Source organism: Electrophorus electricus, chromosome 1, assembly GCF_013358815.1.
Source record: "Electrophorus electricus isolate fEleEle1 chromosome 1, fEleEle1.pri, whole genome shotgun sequence".
Classification (NCBI taxonomy): Eukaryota; Metazoa; Chordata; class Actinopteri; order Gymnotiformes; family Gymnotidae; genus Electrophorus; species Electrophorus electricus.
This window is the reverse complement of record NC_049535.1, coordinates 28,423,829-28,442,475: the sequence shown is the minus strand read 5'-3', so window position 1 is coordinate 28,442,475 and position 18,647 is coordinate 28,423,829. Positions and strand designations below refer to the sequence as shown.

The 18,647-nt window shown below is 40.9% G+C and overlaps 1 protein-coding gene across 1 annotated transcript; it reads left to right on the top strand.

Moving 5' to 3' along the window:
- The first annotated feature begins 6,893 nt into the window (after positions 1–6,893).
- On the top strand, positions 6,894–18,089 carry limd2 (LIM domain containing 2). The gene is made up of 4 exons (XM_027014660.2): positions 6,894–7,078; positions 14,333–14,377; positions 14,640–14,776; positions 14,955–18,089. Exons 1-4 carry the CDS (start codon positions 7,076–7,078, stop codon positions 15,112–15,114), a joined length of 345 nt encoding a protein of 114 aa, XP_026870461.1. The 5' UTR covers positions 6,894–7,075; the 3' UTR covers positions 15,115–18,089.
- Positions 18,090–18,647: the final 558 nt, after the last annotated feature.

Below are 18,647 nucleotides of genomic sequence, written 5' to 3'. Positions count from 1 at the left end.
ATCATTAGTCCTCTAGTTCATGTAATGAGGCATATGGGTAAATTAACATACAATACTAATAAAATACAAGCCTTACAAAATGCTGCAAATACTTCAAGCCAACACTGATACATAATTACAAACAAAACGGAACATAGCCCAAAACTATATGCATCAATAAGACCGAAAGGGCTAAATTTAATTTCGCTGATTAAATGGGAGGGGGGCTAACATACAAGTGTCAATACATGGACTACTACAGTGGAAGGTGAGTGTTCTCACCCTTCCATATTTCCAGCTGGCTTCTTGTGTCACAGCAGCTTGTGTGGTCCTAACGGTGCAGAGATTAATCATGAAGCTGAACTTCCTCTCTGCAGTTCTGCTCATGCAGGTGCCACTTTGGTTTCCCTCTAGATGACACTGACTCCACTTATTCCACCACTGGTGAATTGCTGCTTTGTTTGCACATGCTATCATGCCACTTGTTTCTGCACTACAGAACCCTGTCTTGCATTCTGAAATCCCCTTTTTTGTAACCACTTGTTGCAGATCCTAGTTACCAAATTCTCCTGTTGTCTTCTGGTCTGATTCATTTCATAATTGACCCAATGCTCCCCAATCAATTACCAATAAATTCTCATGCTTTCCCACAGGAGTCCTTAAGTACTCATATTGGGTCTTTTTGCTTTTCTGTTCCACTCTGACGGGAAGTATCTATGACCATCAGCAGCATTTGCAGATTTGGCAGTGAACCACTTCCAGGATGCTTCTGCATCAAAAGTGAGTCTCAAGTTGTGCTTGATGGTGGCCATTTAACCCTCCAGTGTTTCACTACTCTGCTTGGGCTGGAACAACTAATAGTTGGAGGTTCTGGGCACTATGGGATGACTCCAGGCTCCTCCTGCATTTCACTGGGGAGTTCCCTGTGCTCTGCACAAATTGTTCCCTCAACACTTTATCTTGGCCTGGGAGATCAAGCTATATATATTTAATAGACCTTGTCCCCCACACTTCTTTCACAATTCCAATAATTCCATTAGTCATTGTCTGGCAGTCCCATCTAACTGGGGTGCCCATCCCAGAGGTATACTCTTGTCATTCCATAGCTGCTTTGAGTTTTTCCTTCCAGAACCTTTAGGTCGGGTTGCCAGCCCTCCCCAGCCCATCTCTTTCTGAGCTGTCTGATTCATGAGCAGTGTAGTCACTGCTGTAGAAAGTCAGTGAATTTCTGAAGGGCACTGGCTCTAGTTAAACATTTTTGATGTGTTTTGACATTGGTGATGGTTCAATTCTCTGATAGTCTGACAAACTTGGTCAAACTCATGATCAGCACTGTCCAATCAGTCAAACTAAGGCCTCAGTTGACCTAGGTTTATCACTAGCAAGTACTCCTAGGCAAATCTTAGTTGGAATATTCAAGGATTCAAACATGTACAACACTGTCAATCAGCTCTTGCAACATTTTACTGCTATTGTAATGTATTATGCCAGCTAATACCAAACCAAAGGTTTGCATTTTGGGGAGCTGGAGTTATGTCTCTATTTTCAGGTGCCAACTCCATAACTGAGCATTTCACCAAGTCTCTGACTTGGAAAATCAGGTTTCCTATTTATGATGCTGCAATACCACATTCCAGCTTTAAGTGCTGCAAAATGTGATGAACTTTCAGTCTTTACATGTCTGAGTCTACCGCAAATGGTCCCTCTACTCTCTGCTTGGGTCAGGTTTTAAAGCAGACATATGAAATTTCTCTTTTCAGTACTTTTGAGTGCCTGCCATCCCATACCCAGTTTGTGGGCTGCCCATATCAAAGTTAACAAGCCATTAAGATTGGATCTTTGTCATTGGAATTATACTGGCCCAATCTATTGCCACCTATGACTTGAGAATTACTTTTGAAAACTTGCATCTTTTTAAATCAAACAATTGGTTTACATATTTAGGTGGTTATTGATGTCTGAGGACAAGATTCAAGGCATTTGATTACAAAGTTGTCCCCCTCCTTCAGAACTGTTCTTTTTTTGGATAATGGGCACCTTTCCACAAGGGGTACATGTTTTGGTACTTTCAGTATCTTGCATTTGAAGGATGAAGTAGACCTATGGACCTGCTTTTCTTTTTCATCTGCATAATGCTGCCCTTAGTTTTTTGTCCTTGATTCATCTTGGGAGAGGGTTTGACTGGTTTGCAGTTGGATTAGGGGTAATGTGGGAGGTTGCTGGTTCGAGTCCAGCCTTGGCTGGGTTGCCCCTGAGAGCTAGGCTTTTTTGCCCTTGGTTGCTCCTGTCTAGGTTTGAGCTGTCTGGCAGTATCCTAGTCCCAACCCAATGATGGTGTGTTATTCTGTACCTGTTCTACTGTGGGTTGGTATGCTATGTAAAAACCAGTCTAAATCTTTGCTTTTGAAGGTCTAAAGTTGGAAGAAAAGGGAACATCGGTCCAGTCATGGTTGGAGAGTGCATTTGGCTCAGTGATTTTTGTAATCTGACACCTGTGTAGATTTAAGTATTGCTTGACTGCAATGTTGTCTAGTAAATGGCTCAAGGCAGTAGGCTTGTTTTGCCTAGATGTGAAATCCACATCAGGCTCTTGAAGGGAATCTATTGTCTGTTTTCTACACCATTGACTTGTTCTTGTTGGTGCTGACTTGTGATTTCACATGTTGAATCAGTGGTTGGCCATGAGGGAGTTCTGATTGCTGTTGAGTATAAATATAATTTGAAATGAGGTAAACTGCATAAGGTCTTTTTGTCTAATAGCTTGTCTACAGACATAGTTTTGCTATCTCGAAAACAGAACGTTTCAGTCCTGCAATATGTGTAGTAAGGAAGGGCCTCGAAGTTGTGGGAGTCACTGTACTCAAAGATGTTAAACTTGTACCTTCACATTTTATTTTGCACAGAGTATGTGCATGTTCACTCTCACACAGTCTGAAGTTGTAAATGTACATGGGCAATGGGAGGCAATAGTGAACTGATGAGCATCTTCCATCAGCTCAGTGTTCATGTACTTTTTTTTTTTCCCTCATACAGGAAAAAGCAAAACTCAGATGTGTCATTTTCCAGTTACCTTCCAGTACTCAAGTTGCTAAGAGGTGACTGTTTCCAATGAGGCACTAGATCAGCAGTTTCAGTTTATGGAGGTTAACTAGTAATAGTGACAACAGTACACCAGGGAATGTTTCCCTTTTACTGATGGACAGGATTGCATCTGAATAAGTTTGAACAGTGCAGTTGCACTAATTTAACTTGCCATTAGTATTGCATGTTCTGACATGCAGCTGTAAATATCTATTCCTGTTTATAAAAAATTCTGATTAAGCCAAAATGACCATCTCCCTGTACAGCAGACTGATCTTTTAAACAGTGTCTATAGTTGCAAAGTTCATAAACATGCTTGCTCAACTGCTCTTGCAGTGCTACTTGTTTAGAAATGGATGTGGGTATAAAAATGGATAAAGGGGGGTGGTGGAGTTTAAATACAGGAGAAAAAATGCCAAATAACTGGCTGATGTTCTAGTATAGTTGTTGTGCCAGTTTCAGAATATGCAGTGGTGATTGACCCAGAGGAAATTAAGATAGAGGCCCCATGTTGGGTTTGTAATTCAGCCTAGATTGGTAGTGTAGCTTTTGGATCACTTCAACTGAATCTACAGTTGAGATTTGCATGGCATGTGAGGCTACTCCTCTTTGACAACAGCAAGATGCTGTTGGCTCTATTGGATGTATGGCATGTAAAATCCTACAGAGACTGAATAATTGCCTCCTAGTTTAATTTCTTAATTCTCTTGTGTAAATAAAGTATATAATTAAGTTTACAAGAGAATGTAATGGAGCCAGGTGTTGAATGTGGGTTCCTTTGAGCAGAATCTGAGGAAACATAATGTACACCTCTGTATACTGTAAATGGATTAGTATTTACTGCATTGTGCAAAGTTGTGGATGTGCAGAAAAGCATTGCTACATGGGAGTTGGGCCTCCATAAGATGCTGATGAGGTGAACTTTTATATGACCAATCTAAACACTTTACACTGCCACTTTTTTTAAAATCATGTAGGCGACAGTATCAATAATGGCAGGTTGTGAAACATTCCAAATCTAGATTGGCAACCAAATGTTTAGATTTTAATGGCATTACTTTCAAGCTTTTATTTAGAGCTAGCTGAGGTTATAAGTCTTAATTATAATGCTTCATACTGTAACCCTGTGCATTTTGATGCTCTAGATTATGTACTCATTCAGCAATGCATATAAGAGAGGTTGTACACCTACCTTACAGTAAACCATCAACACAGACAATAGGTCTAACTTAACAAGGCTTAATCCCACAGAAATAACACGTTTCTTGTAAATAGCAACAGGTCTCTATTGACAACCTACCCAACTTTTGCACAGCGGTGAACACCTTTCTCCAAAACTGTCACGCAACTTCTACTTGTATCTAAATTTGTTTGCCCACTGTGGGGAATTTTAATAAAAACTGAAATGCTTTTCACACTTCCTTACAATTAACGGTGACAACTATTTTAAAGACGTCCTTGCATAAACTTTACATCTCAACTGCTCTGACTAGCTGATTAAAACTACAACTGACGGATGGCTAAAAGACCACTTACACTTACACTTTTTAATGATTTCTAATCGAGTAAATGACTGCTATGTTATCGCAGGTTCTATGTGATGCTGATACTTTAAATGCACCATCAAGAAGTTTTGTTTTGTTTTTTTGTTGTTGTTTTTTTGTTGTTCTTTAGGGTCATTGACACCTAGTGGCCTGGATGTTTGAGATTCTGTACTAAATCTATTTTAAATGTGGTTGCCTCCGTCTATGGAACCCACTCTATTGAGCACAAACCTGGTTTGTTTGAGAAGTAGGGATGCAGTTTTTTTTACGGAGAAACTAAATCGTTTTCATAAATGGTTAATTTATGGTGGTAAAAATGAATGATCCATTAATGGTATAAAATCTATAGGCTACCATGCGTTGGATGCATTTTTTGGTCTCCTTCTTTGTCATTGTGCGACTCATACCTTTCTTTACTTTGAGTTCTAGTAGATTTGTTAATCGTGGACACGAGATGTGTAGTCTGATGCAGTAGGCTGTTTTCCATATGAGTTTATACTTGTTAATTCCTTGATTTTTGTGTTTGATAAAAGCGTAGGCTACTGGAATTAACTGACGTCGCCTTCCCCCTCATGTTTCGCTATTATCGGAGGATAAACTCCCCCTTCCACTCCAGTTACAGTATGCTTGGAGTGAACACGGAGTGCGACCTGCTTTTCAAGATGTACGCCCTCTCAGCCGAGTGCTAGGCAATAGTGCTTTTTATATTGGTATATTCCAGCAAAGCTCCACTAGTTTGATATGAACTGTTGTACTGAATGATGCAAAAAACAAACATTTAAATTCCTAGCTGTGATGTGTACACTGGATGACTCCAATTTGCAGAAACGTGGGCATTCTGCAAAAGGTTCTCAGAATGATGTAGTGGAACGCACATGTATAAACTGACAGCTCATGCGTCTGCAGAGCAAAAACATACGCATGTTGGACATACTGACTGGTATTGTAGGGGCTCAGTGTTCTAAAACTCTTTAGTGGTTTTGGATTACTTTAAGTAATCAGATCAAGTACCCTTTTAATATTCTCTTTCTTTGGATTAAGTTGCACGTACACTCTTGAATGAGTCTTGTCAGTAACACAAAACGGCTTACATATTTAAAGTAACCCCACCAACACTGCTGAATTGTCTGAATTGCGGGCTCCGCAACCAACAACTTCAGTATATTATGGTTGTATTAAAGCTTCTCTATTAGGCGGTCTCCTCTGCCTTGTTTTGTCTTCCACACGGAGCACATAACCGGGCAGGGGAGAGGGCTTTGAAGAAACATTTGAATAGTTAAAATGTCCAGGCCACTAGGTGTCGGTACATAACGTGGAGAATTTAAAATAATAATAATAATAATAATAATAAAAAAGGGGAGGGGCAGGGGAGACTTTGCTCCTTTTAAATCTGGTGGAAGTTGGCAAGAGCTGCTAAAATATTTCAAGTCTTATTTTATTCACTTAAAAGCCTACTGACAACAAATATTTAAAGTTTAAAGCTAACGGATAGAGACTGTCATTTATATATATATATATTTATTTATATATATTTATATTTATATATATATATTATATATTTATATATATTTATATATATTTATATTTATATATATTTATATATATTTATATTTATATATATTTATATATATTTATATTTATATATATTTATATGTATATATATATATATTTATATTTATATATATTTATATTTATATATTTATATTTATATATTTATATTTATATATATATTTATATTTATATTTATATTTATATATTTATATTTATATATTTATATTTATATTTATATATATATATTTATTAATATATTTATATATATTTATTTATATATATATTTATATATATATATATTTATATATATATATATTTATATATATTTATATATATATATATATTTATATATATAAATTTAATGTGCTGGGTATCTTTTGATTGCAAACCAATTTTTCCCATTATGTAGAAACGTCATTAAACTAGAATTTTGTGGTTCTTTTTCTCAATTTAAGAGGGCAACATTCATAAACGATCCTGCCGTAGGTTTAAATTTAGCTGTGAACTTTTGGTGTACCTGAGTTCATAACCTCTAGGTTAAAATGGAAAAATAAGGGGAAAAAATCGATAAAGACTCTATATACGGAAGCATGTGTGTGCTTGATTAAAAGTTTAAATCTTTTTTCTCTCTGAAGGCCACATTTTGAGGTGGGGGGGGGGGAAGCCGTAACCAATCGCGTAACATCCTGCTGAGAAAGATCTGACTTTTTTTTTTTTTTTTTTCAATCCACATTTAAAAAGCGACAGGAGGGGTTAGACATTCGGGAACAGCGCGAATCGGCACATCCCAGCAAGCTGGTTATTTTAACTGAATGCTCAAACACATTACATTGAGATTCAAGGGACAAATATCAACTGGGGCATATTGAGAGGACCGTGTGATCGATTATTTTTCCATTGCACTTACGACAAATACATAGATGGTAAGTGTCTTGCAGCCGCTTCTCGTCTGATTCAGCCGGCGAACCCTGACCCCCTCCGTGATGAGGTGCTATCTAACATCCTAACGCTAATAAGCTACAGTAGTTGGCTAGCTAGCTAATTCAGCAAGCAGTATTGTGGCTATTTGTTATTCACTGGTGCCCGAATTGGGACTATATTAGCTGTAATTTGTGCCTTTTTTAAAAGTGATCAGCGTTTAATAACTTGGCCTTCTACAGCCGTGTGGAGTGAACGTTTAAGTTGAATTAGCGAGCTAGCAACGTTTAACCTACCACAGATGCGTCCCCCCAACAAGAGCTGTGGCATGCAGCATCATTGCAACTGCGATCAAGCAGCGAATGTTGCATCCAATATCAGTCGCGGTCGGAAACCCAAGTTTACTTGCATAAGAGCGGAATTAAAGCCTGTTAGCTAACCTACTTTAATTGTTCAAATTTACTCGCATTACTGCTAGTCATCATGATACTGTAGTTAGTCCGTGTTTATCTAGGATAATTTTGCGCGCTTCTCGAGTCAAAATGGACTGTCGTTTATTTTTTTAATTAAGCTAACCTAGGTTAGCTAACAGCTATAGTTTCCATAACTGCTGGTTATGAACGTTCACTAAATAACACTGAACCGTCAGGTTTTTATCTTTTAATTGCGATTTCTATTTGAGGTACGGATTTTTCTCCGCTATCGTCCTTTTTTGTGTAAAAATTGGGTTTGCTTACTTTATATCTAACCATTGCTACTTGTATGAGTTTTACCGTTACTGTAAGCCATGGATGTCCCTATGTTTTGAAGATCCTGTCAAGTACGAATCTCTTCGCTGATTTTGGCCATTGTTTGGAACTCAATCCATTAATTATTTTTTCGATACAAAACGCTGGTTTGAAAGACAACCTGTAGAGGAATCTCTAGAAGAGTGTGAGCCTTTACCGTTTGGGTCTGAAGACCCATCTATTTACAGAGTATTTAAAGGATAACTGACCCTGCTCCCATACTTACTGACTAATTTAGTATTTATTGTAGGGTATTTAACAAACTCTGGCACTTATTGTTATAGCACTTATCATTGTTTAAGGTAGACCTTATGTATTTTGCACTTCTAGGTATCAGCATTCATCCCTGTATTCTAGTTCATTGGTATGTTTTAATTCTAACCTACTGTACTTGGATATATTCTATGAATAAATTACAGCACTTTTGTAATTCGCTCTGGATAAGGGTGTCTGCTAAATGCCGTAAATGCAACGACTCTTGCAGCAGAATGTGATCACTAACATGTAAGCTACAGACAGTGCTAAATTGGCTCATCTTTATCGGCACTAGCAGCAGGAAATTATATCCGGTGGACTCTGCCAAATACAGATGGGGCCAATATTGTGTAAAAGGTCTCCTGGCTGTATTTATAGGGTCATATGTATGCAGTGTAGTGGTTGTCCTGCCAGTACCTGGTAGAATTCGATGGTTTCTCATCTTCAGATCCCTTCAGGAAAAATAAGCACATAACCATGTGCTGAATGTCTTGTAGCTGTGAATGAGCCATTTACTTCTTACTCTAAACAGTGTGTGTAAAGGCAGCTGATCTGAGTGGAATACCCATTATTGCCTGGTAGAGGGACAGAGGGAGATGGTGAGGGCAAGATATCAAAGTAGCCCTTCAAAGAGTTTAATTTTAATGTAGGTGTTCAGAACCTTACCTAGCACCATATAAATAGCCTCATACACCAGCCAAAGTAAGAGATGGGAGAGCATGAGAAGAGGAATGGAATTACCTGGGACTTGGGAGCAGTAAGAAAGCTATCTGGGCTTTGTGCAGCATGTAGATAATATTCATGACTGTTGGATCCTTCAGCCTTTGCCAAACATGGTAAAATGTTTCCCTACTTTCATTTCAGGTTCCACATCATATGTGGTACAAGTGTTTGTTTGTTTGTTTTTTGGTGCATAAGACCTAGCCAAGTGCCGTGCACGGAGGCCCTGTTGGATAAGCTGTAGGTTTCAGTCACTGACTATTCTTAGAGCCCCATACTAATGAAATTATGCCAGCTAAGACTCTGGGGCAGCCTGTGTGACCTGATGATAATGGCACTTTTTTTTTTTTTTTTTTTTCCCTCCTCTCTCTCTGAAAATCCCCATATATGGTGAAAGACGACTCGTACACTTTAAATGGAGAAGTTCAGTAAGACAGCATCTGGGCCTGCAGCTCAGAAGCCCTTGGATCAGCTACTTGCCAGAATGACACTGTCTCCATGACAACTATGGAGAATCTGGGGTGTGGCCATGTTTACATTCACCTAAAGTGTTAGATTCTTAGTGTTGAGATTCTGCACTGATGCTGATGGTCCATTTTAGTTCTGTCCCCTATAGCTACCCATATGGTACTTGGGTCAAACAAAACCGGTTTTGTAGCTCTGATGATGGGAGGAACTTTAAACTGGTGAGAAAATTGTTTTTTCTGTACACAAGTCTGATCATCCAAAAAAAGAGGGGGGGGGGTGAGAATGTACAGCTACTGTAATAACCAGCACTGGGATGATGGCTGTTACTGGTGCTGCTTAGAGTTTTGCAGATGTGTGATGTTTCTTGTCATGACAGTTACTTTTGGTCCTTGTCTTCCTGGAGTAGTTCTCAAAGATTCTGAGCTTTTTGCACTTTCGTTCCAAAAACAAATTTTAAAATGCCTTAAATCGATGCGTTTTAAAGGCATTGTTTTGACCCTATTGGCTCTTGTTATATTCCATCCAGTTTCAGACTCATTACAGAAGATTATATAAATGAATCCTGCTATTCACATAATTAAACAAATGAGTTAAACACAGGCATTGTGATAGAATAATTTTGATCTCAGTGACAGATTGGTTGTCCATATCCTGCAACTACAGTTATTAATCAAACAGGGACTTAAGGGGAGATTGGTGCATTTTTCTCTCTGGTGTTGAATTCCACAGAATGGATCTGGGACCAGATGGAACTTGTTGCTTTGGGTTTGCAGTATCACATATAGGTTGTGGTTATGAAATGCACACTCATTATTCCACGATAATGTCAGACATGCAAGCTGCCGCCGGCAGTGTTTTCTACGTGCTGGGAGCTGGATGCCTGACATGCCAAACCCGAGCTTCTTCACTGCGTTTCGACATGTCCGAGTTGTGGTTGGCCAATGGAGATGGGCGGGGCCAGTCATTCCTTTTGAACTGGTCAGGTGTATTTTCTGTCTGGCACAACTGCTGTGGGCATGGCATTCCATGGCTAAGGTTATGGTGTTAGGTCAGTCTGATCCGTTCCACACCTATAGTGAGGGGGTTTATAAGCTTAGACTTTGCAGACATGAAAGGTGGCACTTTCATTTGTTATAGGAATGTTCTGTTGGCTGAATCTGTTCCTCAGTTAAGCTTTGCTCTTGACCTCTTTCACAAACTGAAGTCCCTTACATTTCACAACCTAAAGGATATGAGTTTCATGTGTGTGTGGGCTGGGGGGGGGGTGGTGATGTCAATGCTGCCCAATTTGTTCTGCCATAGACTCACACAGGTTTTACCCTGGTTCTCTATGATGTGTGGGTTTTTGTTTTGTGTCCCACCCACCCACATCCTGTTTCTGCATAGGCTGCATAAGTGGCCTGCTTTTGCCACACCTGTACAGCACCAGCCAGGAAGAAGGATGACTGTAAGGAAGAAAGTTTAATGCCTTTCAGGGTGGTTCTTGTTTTCAGGTTCAGAATTCTCACGTTTATTTAGCGCTGATTTTAGGTAGGTGTCTAACCTTAGGGTGGCCTAATGGTAGATGTGAGGCTGATGGAATCAGGAGACTGAATTGGTGACCAGGAGATGCATACTGGACTGGATTTGAACAAGTGCTGTTCAGATTCATGCATGCCATTCAGCCACTTCTGTTTAGTAAATGGTACACTTGTGGATGGTTTGGAAGGCTTAATGGTATAGTGACCTTGCTGGGTCCTCAGTACAGCCTCTCTCATCCCAAAACCCTTGGAGAGCTGGTGATGGGCTTTGTAAAACTAATGAGGCTTGGGCATTTCAGTTGAGGGGCAGGTAGAAATGACATAATGGAGAGTGATGTGAATGGGGGTATGGGGAGAATGATGGACAGGGCAGGAGAAGCAGGCCTGATTTGTGTGGGAAATCCTGCATTGTAGCTGCAGAAGTTTGAAACGGATCAGAGTTCAAGTTCACCTTCACTCACACATTCTTATGCACACAGCACAAGCTTGTGGAACATCCCCATGGTACCAGGTTAGCTAACTACTGTATTGGTTTCCAAAGGGTGTAACCTCCCCTTGGGTCTTCCATTTGGCCTGAATCCTCTGTGTCTCTCCCTCTCTCTATTGCAGTTGGAACCTTGGAAATCAAATCTGATATCTTGGGATGCCTCTTTCCACCTCTGAAGTTGGAGATTATTGTGCTAGTGACCTGTTTTAAGCATGCTCACTCACTGCTGGGAAATGAGTGCATGTAGAAGTCTAAGGCTGAGTTCGCCATCCAAACACTCCAGTGTGGCCAAGAAATTAATGCTTAAAATATCCATGCTCTCCAAAAGTCAGGCAGAACCCTGCAGATCGATTTGCTAACTTCACTGCATTACACACTTTGGTTTTAGTACACTCAACCTCTTCTAGCTGAATTGGTTTTAACATAGTCGTTGTGAAATGCTGTTAGAGGAACTGCTTATCTGATCGAGAGATTTCCAGCGTGTGATGTACAGATGTTCTGCACTCTGTCAGCCTACTGGGGTGTGTTGGGCTTCCTGTCTTCAGAGCTGCCGGTTGCTGGTGGCCCTCCAGCTACTTTTAGGGTCCCTGGGGAAGGCAGGCAGGGCTTCACTGGCATGAAACACTGTGTGAATAGTGATGCGTCATCATGACGTCCTGAAATGGCCTCGGTGACTGGCAAATGTGTGCATGTTTGGGTTTGTATGCCTTTTATATACAAATAAGACAAAAAAAGGACAGATGGCGCTTGGTGTCCCCTCACTTTTTTTTTCTAATCGTGTTTAGTCATTGTTCAAACATTTCAGGAACAACTTATTCTTTGCAGAGGGGAAGGGGATTAAAAATCATCTGTTAAAATCCTGTCTCTTACTGCACTTGTTATAAAACAGGCCTCATACACACCTAATTGTTTGTGGCACATTAAGAGCAGATCCTGGAAGCACTTTAAAGCCTTCAAACCCTTGGTTGTTGTGGGGTGTTTTTTCCTCCCTCCTCCTTTTTATAAATCGGTACATTTTGAAGTTGATCATTGTTTCCATGTAGCAGGGCAAGCTCTGCACTACCAGGGACCAACCTGGGCTAGACACAGGGAGGGGTGGTTCTTCTCTTACTCACTGGGGGAAAATGAAATCTGACCCAGTGGTGTCAGTTGGGGCGTGTCCTAAATATGGGTGATGTTTCCAGCACAAAAAGGTGATTGATGGCTGGGCTTGGATGCTTTTTGACATGTACCATCAGGACAGGCATGTGAGGGCTCTGTCATCTGCAGGTTAGTTGGTTGAATTGCTTGTATGCCTGTGTGCTCACATTGGTGAGAAACTGCAGTGTAGTGTAAATCACACCCCTCATGTGAATGTAACGGCAGTAGGGTTTACCACAGATGTTCTGCAGTCCAGTCGACTGTCTCTGTACTTTAGTGTACTTTGCTGAGGCTGGTGTGACTGCCACTAGCAGACAGAAGCTGAGCTGTACATGAAGCCAGTTTCAGTAAGTCCTCCTCAGGAGGAAAACGTGCAGGCACAGCAGGTTCTTGTTGGTCAGGGAGAAGCAGGAAGTGGTTTGAGGCTCTCTTGGGCTGCTTCTCTAGTGGTGCTAGACACTTGGTGGAGTCCCTGGTGTGTTTGGGCCTGTCGTAATATGGTAGACAATGGCTGAGCATTGTGAACGTCCTCGGTGTTTGCAACCAGTAGCATTCCATACTTGAACCAGTATGAGGAGCAGTAGCTGAACATCAGATCGTTAGCTTGGTGGTTCTCTCCAAAATCATGAAATGTTCTCTGTTTGAGAACTTGTGGAGCTTCAGAAAGTGGCTAAGAGCTGAGGCAGGTGTTTGTGGGTTTTTTTTTTTTGTTTTTTTTGTTTTTTTAATGCCGTTTTTAGGCAACAGATTCCTTAAACACTGAAACAGTTATTTGGCCAGAAATGTTAGCCCCACTTGAAGTGCTGCCCGGTCTCATGTCCTGTTATGAGAGCATTTTTCTGTTAAGGGAACTGAATTTGGGAGTTTTTCGCATATCTGGGGAGAGCCACCAGCAGGGTGAGCAACAGAAGGCTCTAGTGCTGTGGTTTAAGCTGTGCTCATTTAGTTTATCTGCTGCTGAGCACTTGATGACCCTGCCAGGTCAGTTCTGATGGCTTTGATGCATCATGTTGTGTTTTAGGAACTAAGAAAATGTTCCCATTACATTACTGTGTGTTTTGTATCTGTTTATGTTGGATTATTCATTTTCTTGTAGACTTTGCTGGTGGATTGTTTTTCAAACATCCTATTTCTTTTGAAGCTTCAGTTACATTTCATAGACATGAGTCTTAAATGTGGGTGTGTCTCAGAAGGAGAAATTTCCTCCCTAAAGACTGATTTGTGAGTGTTACTGAGTCACCTAGACATGTCATGAGATGGTTGTCAATGATGTTTATGGCACTGGATAACTTTACTGCAAACATTATATACATCCCATAACCCTTCATAAGGTCTAATCTCTTCCCTCGCTGTTCCCCCTACTCCCTTGTAATGGGGCAGACTCCAGGGCCTGTGAGCATGCTGTATAAGCAGCACTATGCCCTGATAGAAATGAGCTGGGAGTGTTTGTGCATTTGTCTGAGAGTGAGTGATGTAGGTGCATTGGTGTTTTTCTGTGTGCAGTACTGGTAAGGAGGAAAGGTCATACTCAATCCTTATGACATGAGTGTGTACAGGCAGATGGAGGCACCAGGAGGGAAAGTGGGAGACGAGCAGGAGGAATTGAGGGAATGTTTGAACACTGAAGAGAGAATTTTAAGATTTGTTTGTGTGGTGTTTTTTTTTTCTTTTCTCAAAAGCATGTGTGGTTTGAAGCTGAAGGCAGAATAAAGGTGAGCCAAGTGAAAGAAGCCTTGGTTCTTGAGTACACCTATGAGCTATACTGTGGCCAGTGAGTGCAGGTGCAAGATTATGGGATGGCATTTGTAGAGTAATTGTTTAGTATGCATCATGGCATCTGCAACATAGACCTTCCCATTTAATTCTCCAATTTGTTTCCAGGACAACTTGAATGCCTCAGACGAAAAGCCTGTTCAGCGCTCTAAGGTAGGTGGTATACTGTCTGTGTGGTTTTTTTTGTGTGGTTTTTTTTGTGTTTTTTTTCTTCTTACCAATATTCTACTGTTCCTATTTTTTAAATACGTTTCTCATTCTGTTCATCATTCTAACTTTGCTTTCCTCCTTCCTCTGAACTTATTTAATTGCTGACTGACTATAGTTCAAGAAGCATCAACTTCCCACACTTTGAATCGGTTACAGAGTCCTACAATAATGAGGCAAACAAAAAGATCATCCGTCTCTGTTTCAGTCCTTTAGTTTTCAAACACAGAAGGAGACCTGTGCAGCCTGTGAGAAGACTGTGTACCCCATGGAGAGACTGGTGGCCAACAATCTTATCTTCCATACAACATGCTTCTGCTGCAAGCACTGCAACACCAAACTCAGGTTCGATAAATGTGCATGCTTCACATGAAGACAACATTGACAAGTGCTTACAGACTTGCATATATATCTGCAACTCCTAAGCATTTGTTTCCTTCAATAAAATTGGCATTTTGTTAAGTAAACAATCACCTGCATGTGGTCTAACCTGTAACGGTTACCCTTGCCCTTATCTCAACAGCCTGGGCACTTATGCTGCCCTACAGGGTGAGTTCTACTGCAAGCCTCACTTCCAGCAGCTGTTCAAGAGCAAAGGTAACTATGATGAGGGCTTTGGCCGCAAACAGCACAAAGAGCTCTGGGCCAGCAAGGATGGTGAAAGCATGGCCAAGACACCGTAACGTCACTGGGTCATCAGAGACGCTTCCCCTGCCTGCGTCGACAAGCGTCACACCCTTTTATGTAGAACATGCCTTCTGTCTCTCACACACACACACAGACAGGTACGCATGCTTAGCATATCACAAGAATGTGAGCCATGGCTCTTTCTGTAATACACCTTCACACACACACACACTTGCCCACAAACATGACAGGGCAGGCATCTCTCCCTCTAGGGTGTTTTTGTTTTTTTAATTTTTTTTTGGTTTTTTTTTTTGCCTTAAATGTTTCTCTTTTTAATGCTTTTATTTTGTTACTGACTATCTGATTGTGACGAATACAAACTCCAAGGTTTTTTTGTTTTCCTTTTAATTTTGTTTTATTTATCAGAATCAGTAGTTTATTTTCTCATGTATGCAATGTCCCTTTTAAATGAAATGCTTGCATGAATACAAAGTTTTAGACTATATACTCAGGTAGAGAGTCTGGGGTGTGGTGACATGTTCCACTGGTCTTTTATAACCATTACAGGATTAATTTCTCTTTTGTTAAATATGAACCACAGGCTTGTTTGTAACAAAGATACAAGTGTCTGCTTTGTTTCATGTAGGCAGGGTGCTATGCCTGTGAAACTACAGGGTACATAGTACTGTCATATCGGGCTCCTGATTCCTCCCTTCTCTCTCAAGTTCACATTTCTTGACAGGATGGGTGGAAATGGGAGAAACTGAGCTAAATGTCTCTCCTGAACATGATTCAAAACATTTACCATCTCGCACACAAACATGCACTTTTTTTTCTGGACAGCTGATGTTTAAAGATATAGCTGGATATAAATCGGTGGCATAGGTTTCATTTCAACTGTGGAGGAGAGACACTGCTCACACCACCCACCTTAACACATGTGTCGTGTGAGCAGGAATTATTTGGAGGAGGGGGGTGGTCGCTCAAGTACTGTGCATAATCTTTGTTCTCCATTCAGTTCCATCACTAGATATTGGCCATCAATGCAGAATCTGGTAATTATCTAATGGTTTTACGTGTTTAAGAACCAATGCCTCCTGGTGTGCTGGCGGGCAGTTTGCATATCGCTACACCCCCTATTTTTTATATATATTTTCTCGTTTTAAGTCTGGTCATGAGTAAAATGTCTTAAGTGCAGGTCCGTCAGGCGCTTTTGTGCTTTTATCGTTTTTTAATGCTTATTTTTGATTCATCTTTTGCACATGCTCCATAGCTGCACCGGCATGATTACCCGATCGTGGCCACTACGGGGCGAACGTACTGTGCGTGCTGCAGTGTCCTAAAGCCTTTACCTGTACGAGGCCAAACTCGCTCAACAGCGGGCGATGGAAATAGTCGTGGAGGACCTTGTCTCGTGGGAGCTGCCATGACGTGCCGTCCCATTCCCTTTACCCTATCGCGGTCTGTAATCGCACCGCTTGTCTTGTTTCCTGTGAGACGGTCTTTGTCCGTGACGGGATTCGGTCGTGCGTCCACACGCGTGTGCCAGCGCGTCCGGCTCCCTCTCGTTGCTCAGGAATACGAGTCCAGTGTCGTCCCTCGTACCGATTCCCAGCCCCCGAGCAGCCGTTCGGCATCACTGGGTCGGGAGTATCTAGCACGCCCCGCCGCTTGTCGTGGGTTTCGCGGAGGAGGAGCCAGTGAGGAGTTTAAGTAAATCGCACGTTTTACGTGGGGTTTTGCAAGTGAAAAAATTCTTGTAGCTATCGTCCTGTGAGCTCCATCAGTTTGTGTATATGGCATTATGAAACTTTCAGTGAATTCAGTGCCTAGTTTTAAGTTTTCTTGCTGTTGAACAAGCTTTTGTATTATAATGGCTCGGCAGAGCAGATGAGGTCATGACTGTTGGTGTCATGACTGAAAGGCACAGTCCGGTGAGGCTCCGTTTAAAATCTGATCATCCGCAGTATTAAATCTGCCTTTTAACGGAATCGGTGCCAGAGTTTGTGTAGAGCTCCATCTAGTGCTGGTACGAGAAGCCGATAGCTTTAAGGACGAGTCGAGCTTTTGCCGAGTTTACGTTTCAAGATTCTCTCGTTCCTCTCATTGCCTGCTTTTGCCTACTCAGAGTGCGTGGTCGCTGAAGTCCTCTTGCTCGTTAATGAACCCTTGATTTAAGTACTTACCAAGCCATTGAGAGTGACCAAATGTATTTTGCAACTTGAATGCCACAGAAGCCCTTAGTGTTGTACGTGTTTAAGAATACTGTGAAGTCGAAAGCGCTGTGAGCCAGAACAATTTTCTCAAGAAGCCTTATCAAATATCGCACATTCATTTCAAATCTTTCATAAAGGTGCTTTTTTCTTTTCTTTTCTGCTTTGCTTGTCTAATTTCCCCCTTATGATCTCATGCAACGTGGCAGTTTGACCATTTTTTTTGCCCCCATTTGCATCATTTGTCAAGAAGGGAACTGATATTTTCACAGCCACAAATCACCGTGTTTACAGTAATGCTCAGACGTGTGGCCAGTGGCCCAATACAAGTACCAAAACTGCATAATGTCCTAGAGATTCTCGGTGTCTACCATCTCTTTGTTAAAAGAATCAAAACATCGTTTGTGTTTTCTGTACGTACAGAAAAGCGCGTGGATGTTCAGGAGATAAAACGGCCTACGGCTTGTTTAAGGTACTTTTAGGTTTGAAATGTATGTAGGTGACTGCGTGGGATAAGATACTTGAATAAACAAGATTGCGGGTTGGGGGGGGGGAGTCGTCTTCATTAGTCGTGTGAATAGGGAAGCCTTAAAGCAGCAGGACTTGGTTTTAAGGTGATTTCCTTGTTTTTCAGCTCTTAAAGTTTGTCTGTATGGTTCTCGTTTTGTTAACCTCCTTAACAATACTGAACCACTATTTTTGTTAACGTATACAAGATCGTGTCTCTCATTACTGCAGTATTCTCCATTTTCTTTTCCCCCCGCATTTTTGTACGTGCTTTTCGAGGGAAAATAAACAGCTTGCTGGTGTTTGGTTTATGGCTTGTGTCTTAAACTTATTTACACCGTATCCTTTGATGCTTGTTTTGAATAAAATCTTCACAAACATGAGATTTTAAGGAAATTGTATTAAGCCGGATCACATCTTCAGGACGAATATCCACATGAAAGTGAAACTACAGCAAGTTGCTCAGGGTCCATATTGACGTGATATGTATACCACGTGATCTACAGTTCTCGCGTGTAAAGATCAGTGTAATGTTTGTATGCGATCGCTTTTGTAGCATGCCCACCTCTACGTCGAGAAAACATGTCAATAGCGATAGCTAAATGTGTAGTGTGAGCACCGAGCAGTATAGCGAGGCTGAGATTTTTAAAGTCTTGTACTGTCCACTTGACATACTGGAAAAGTTTGTGTTTACGATTAATTAAACACACACAGGCCCACGGTTGATGTCTTGGTTAAGACGCTAAAGTATTTTGATGAGATCTAAGTAAACGGAATAGGAATACCAATTATGCGTTTCCGCTTTCGAATAGTAGATGGTTTTTAATGAATTGTCACTAAAATAAAACAAAGCTTAATCTACCGCTTTC

What these genes read in the sequence shown, in the direction of transcription:
- limd2 (XM_027014660.2), top strand. An exon ending in AGCCTGTTCAGCGCTCTAAG is followed by an intron (nt 14,378 to 14,639) that starts GTAGGTGGTATA and finishes TCTCTGTTTCAG; the next exon opens with TCCTTTAGTTTTCAAACACA. An exon ending in CACTGCAACACCAAACTCAG is followed by an intron (nt 14,777 to 14,954) that starts GTTCGATAAATG and finishes TTATCTCAACAG; the next exon opens with CCTGGGCACTTATGCTGCCC.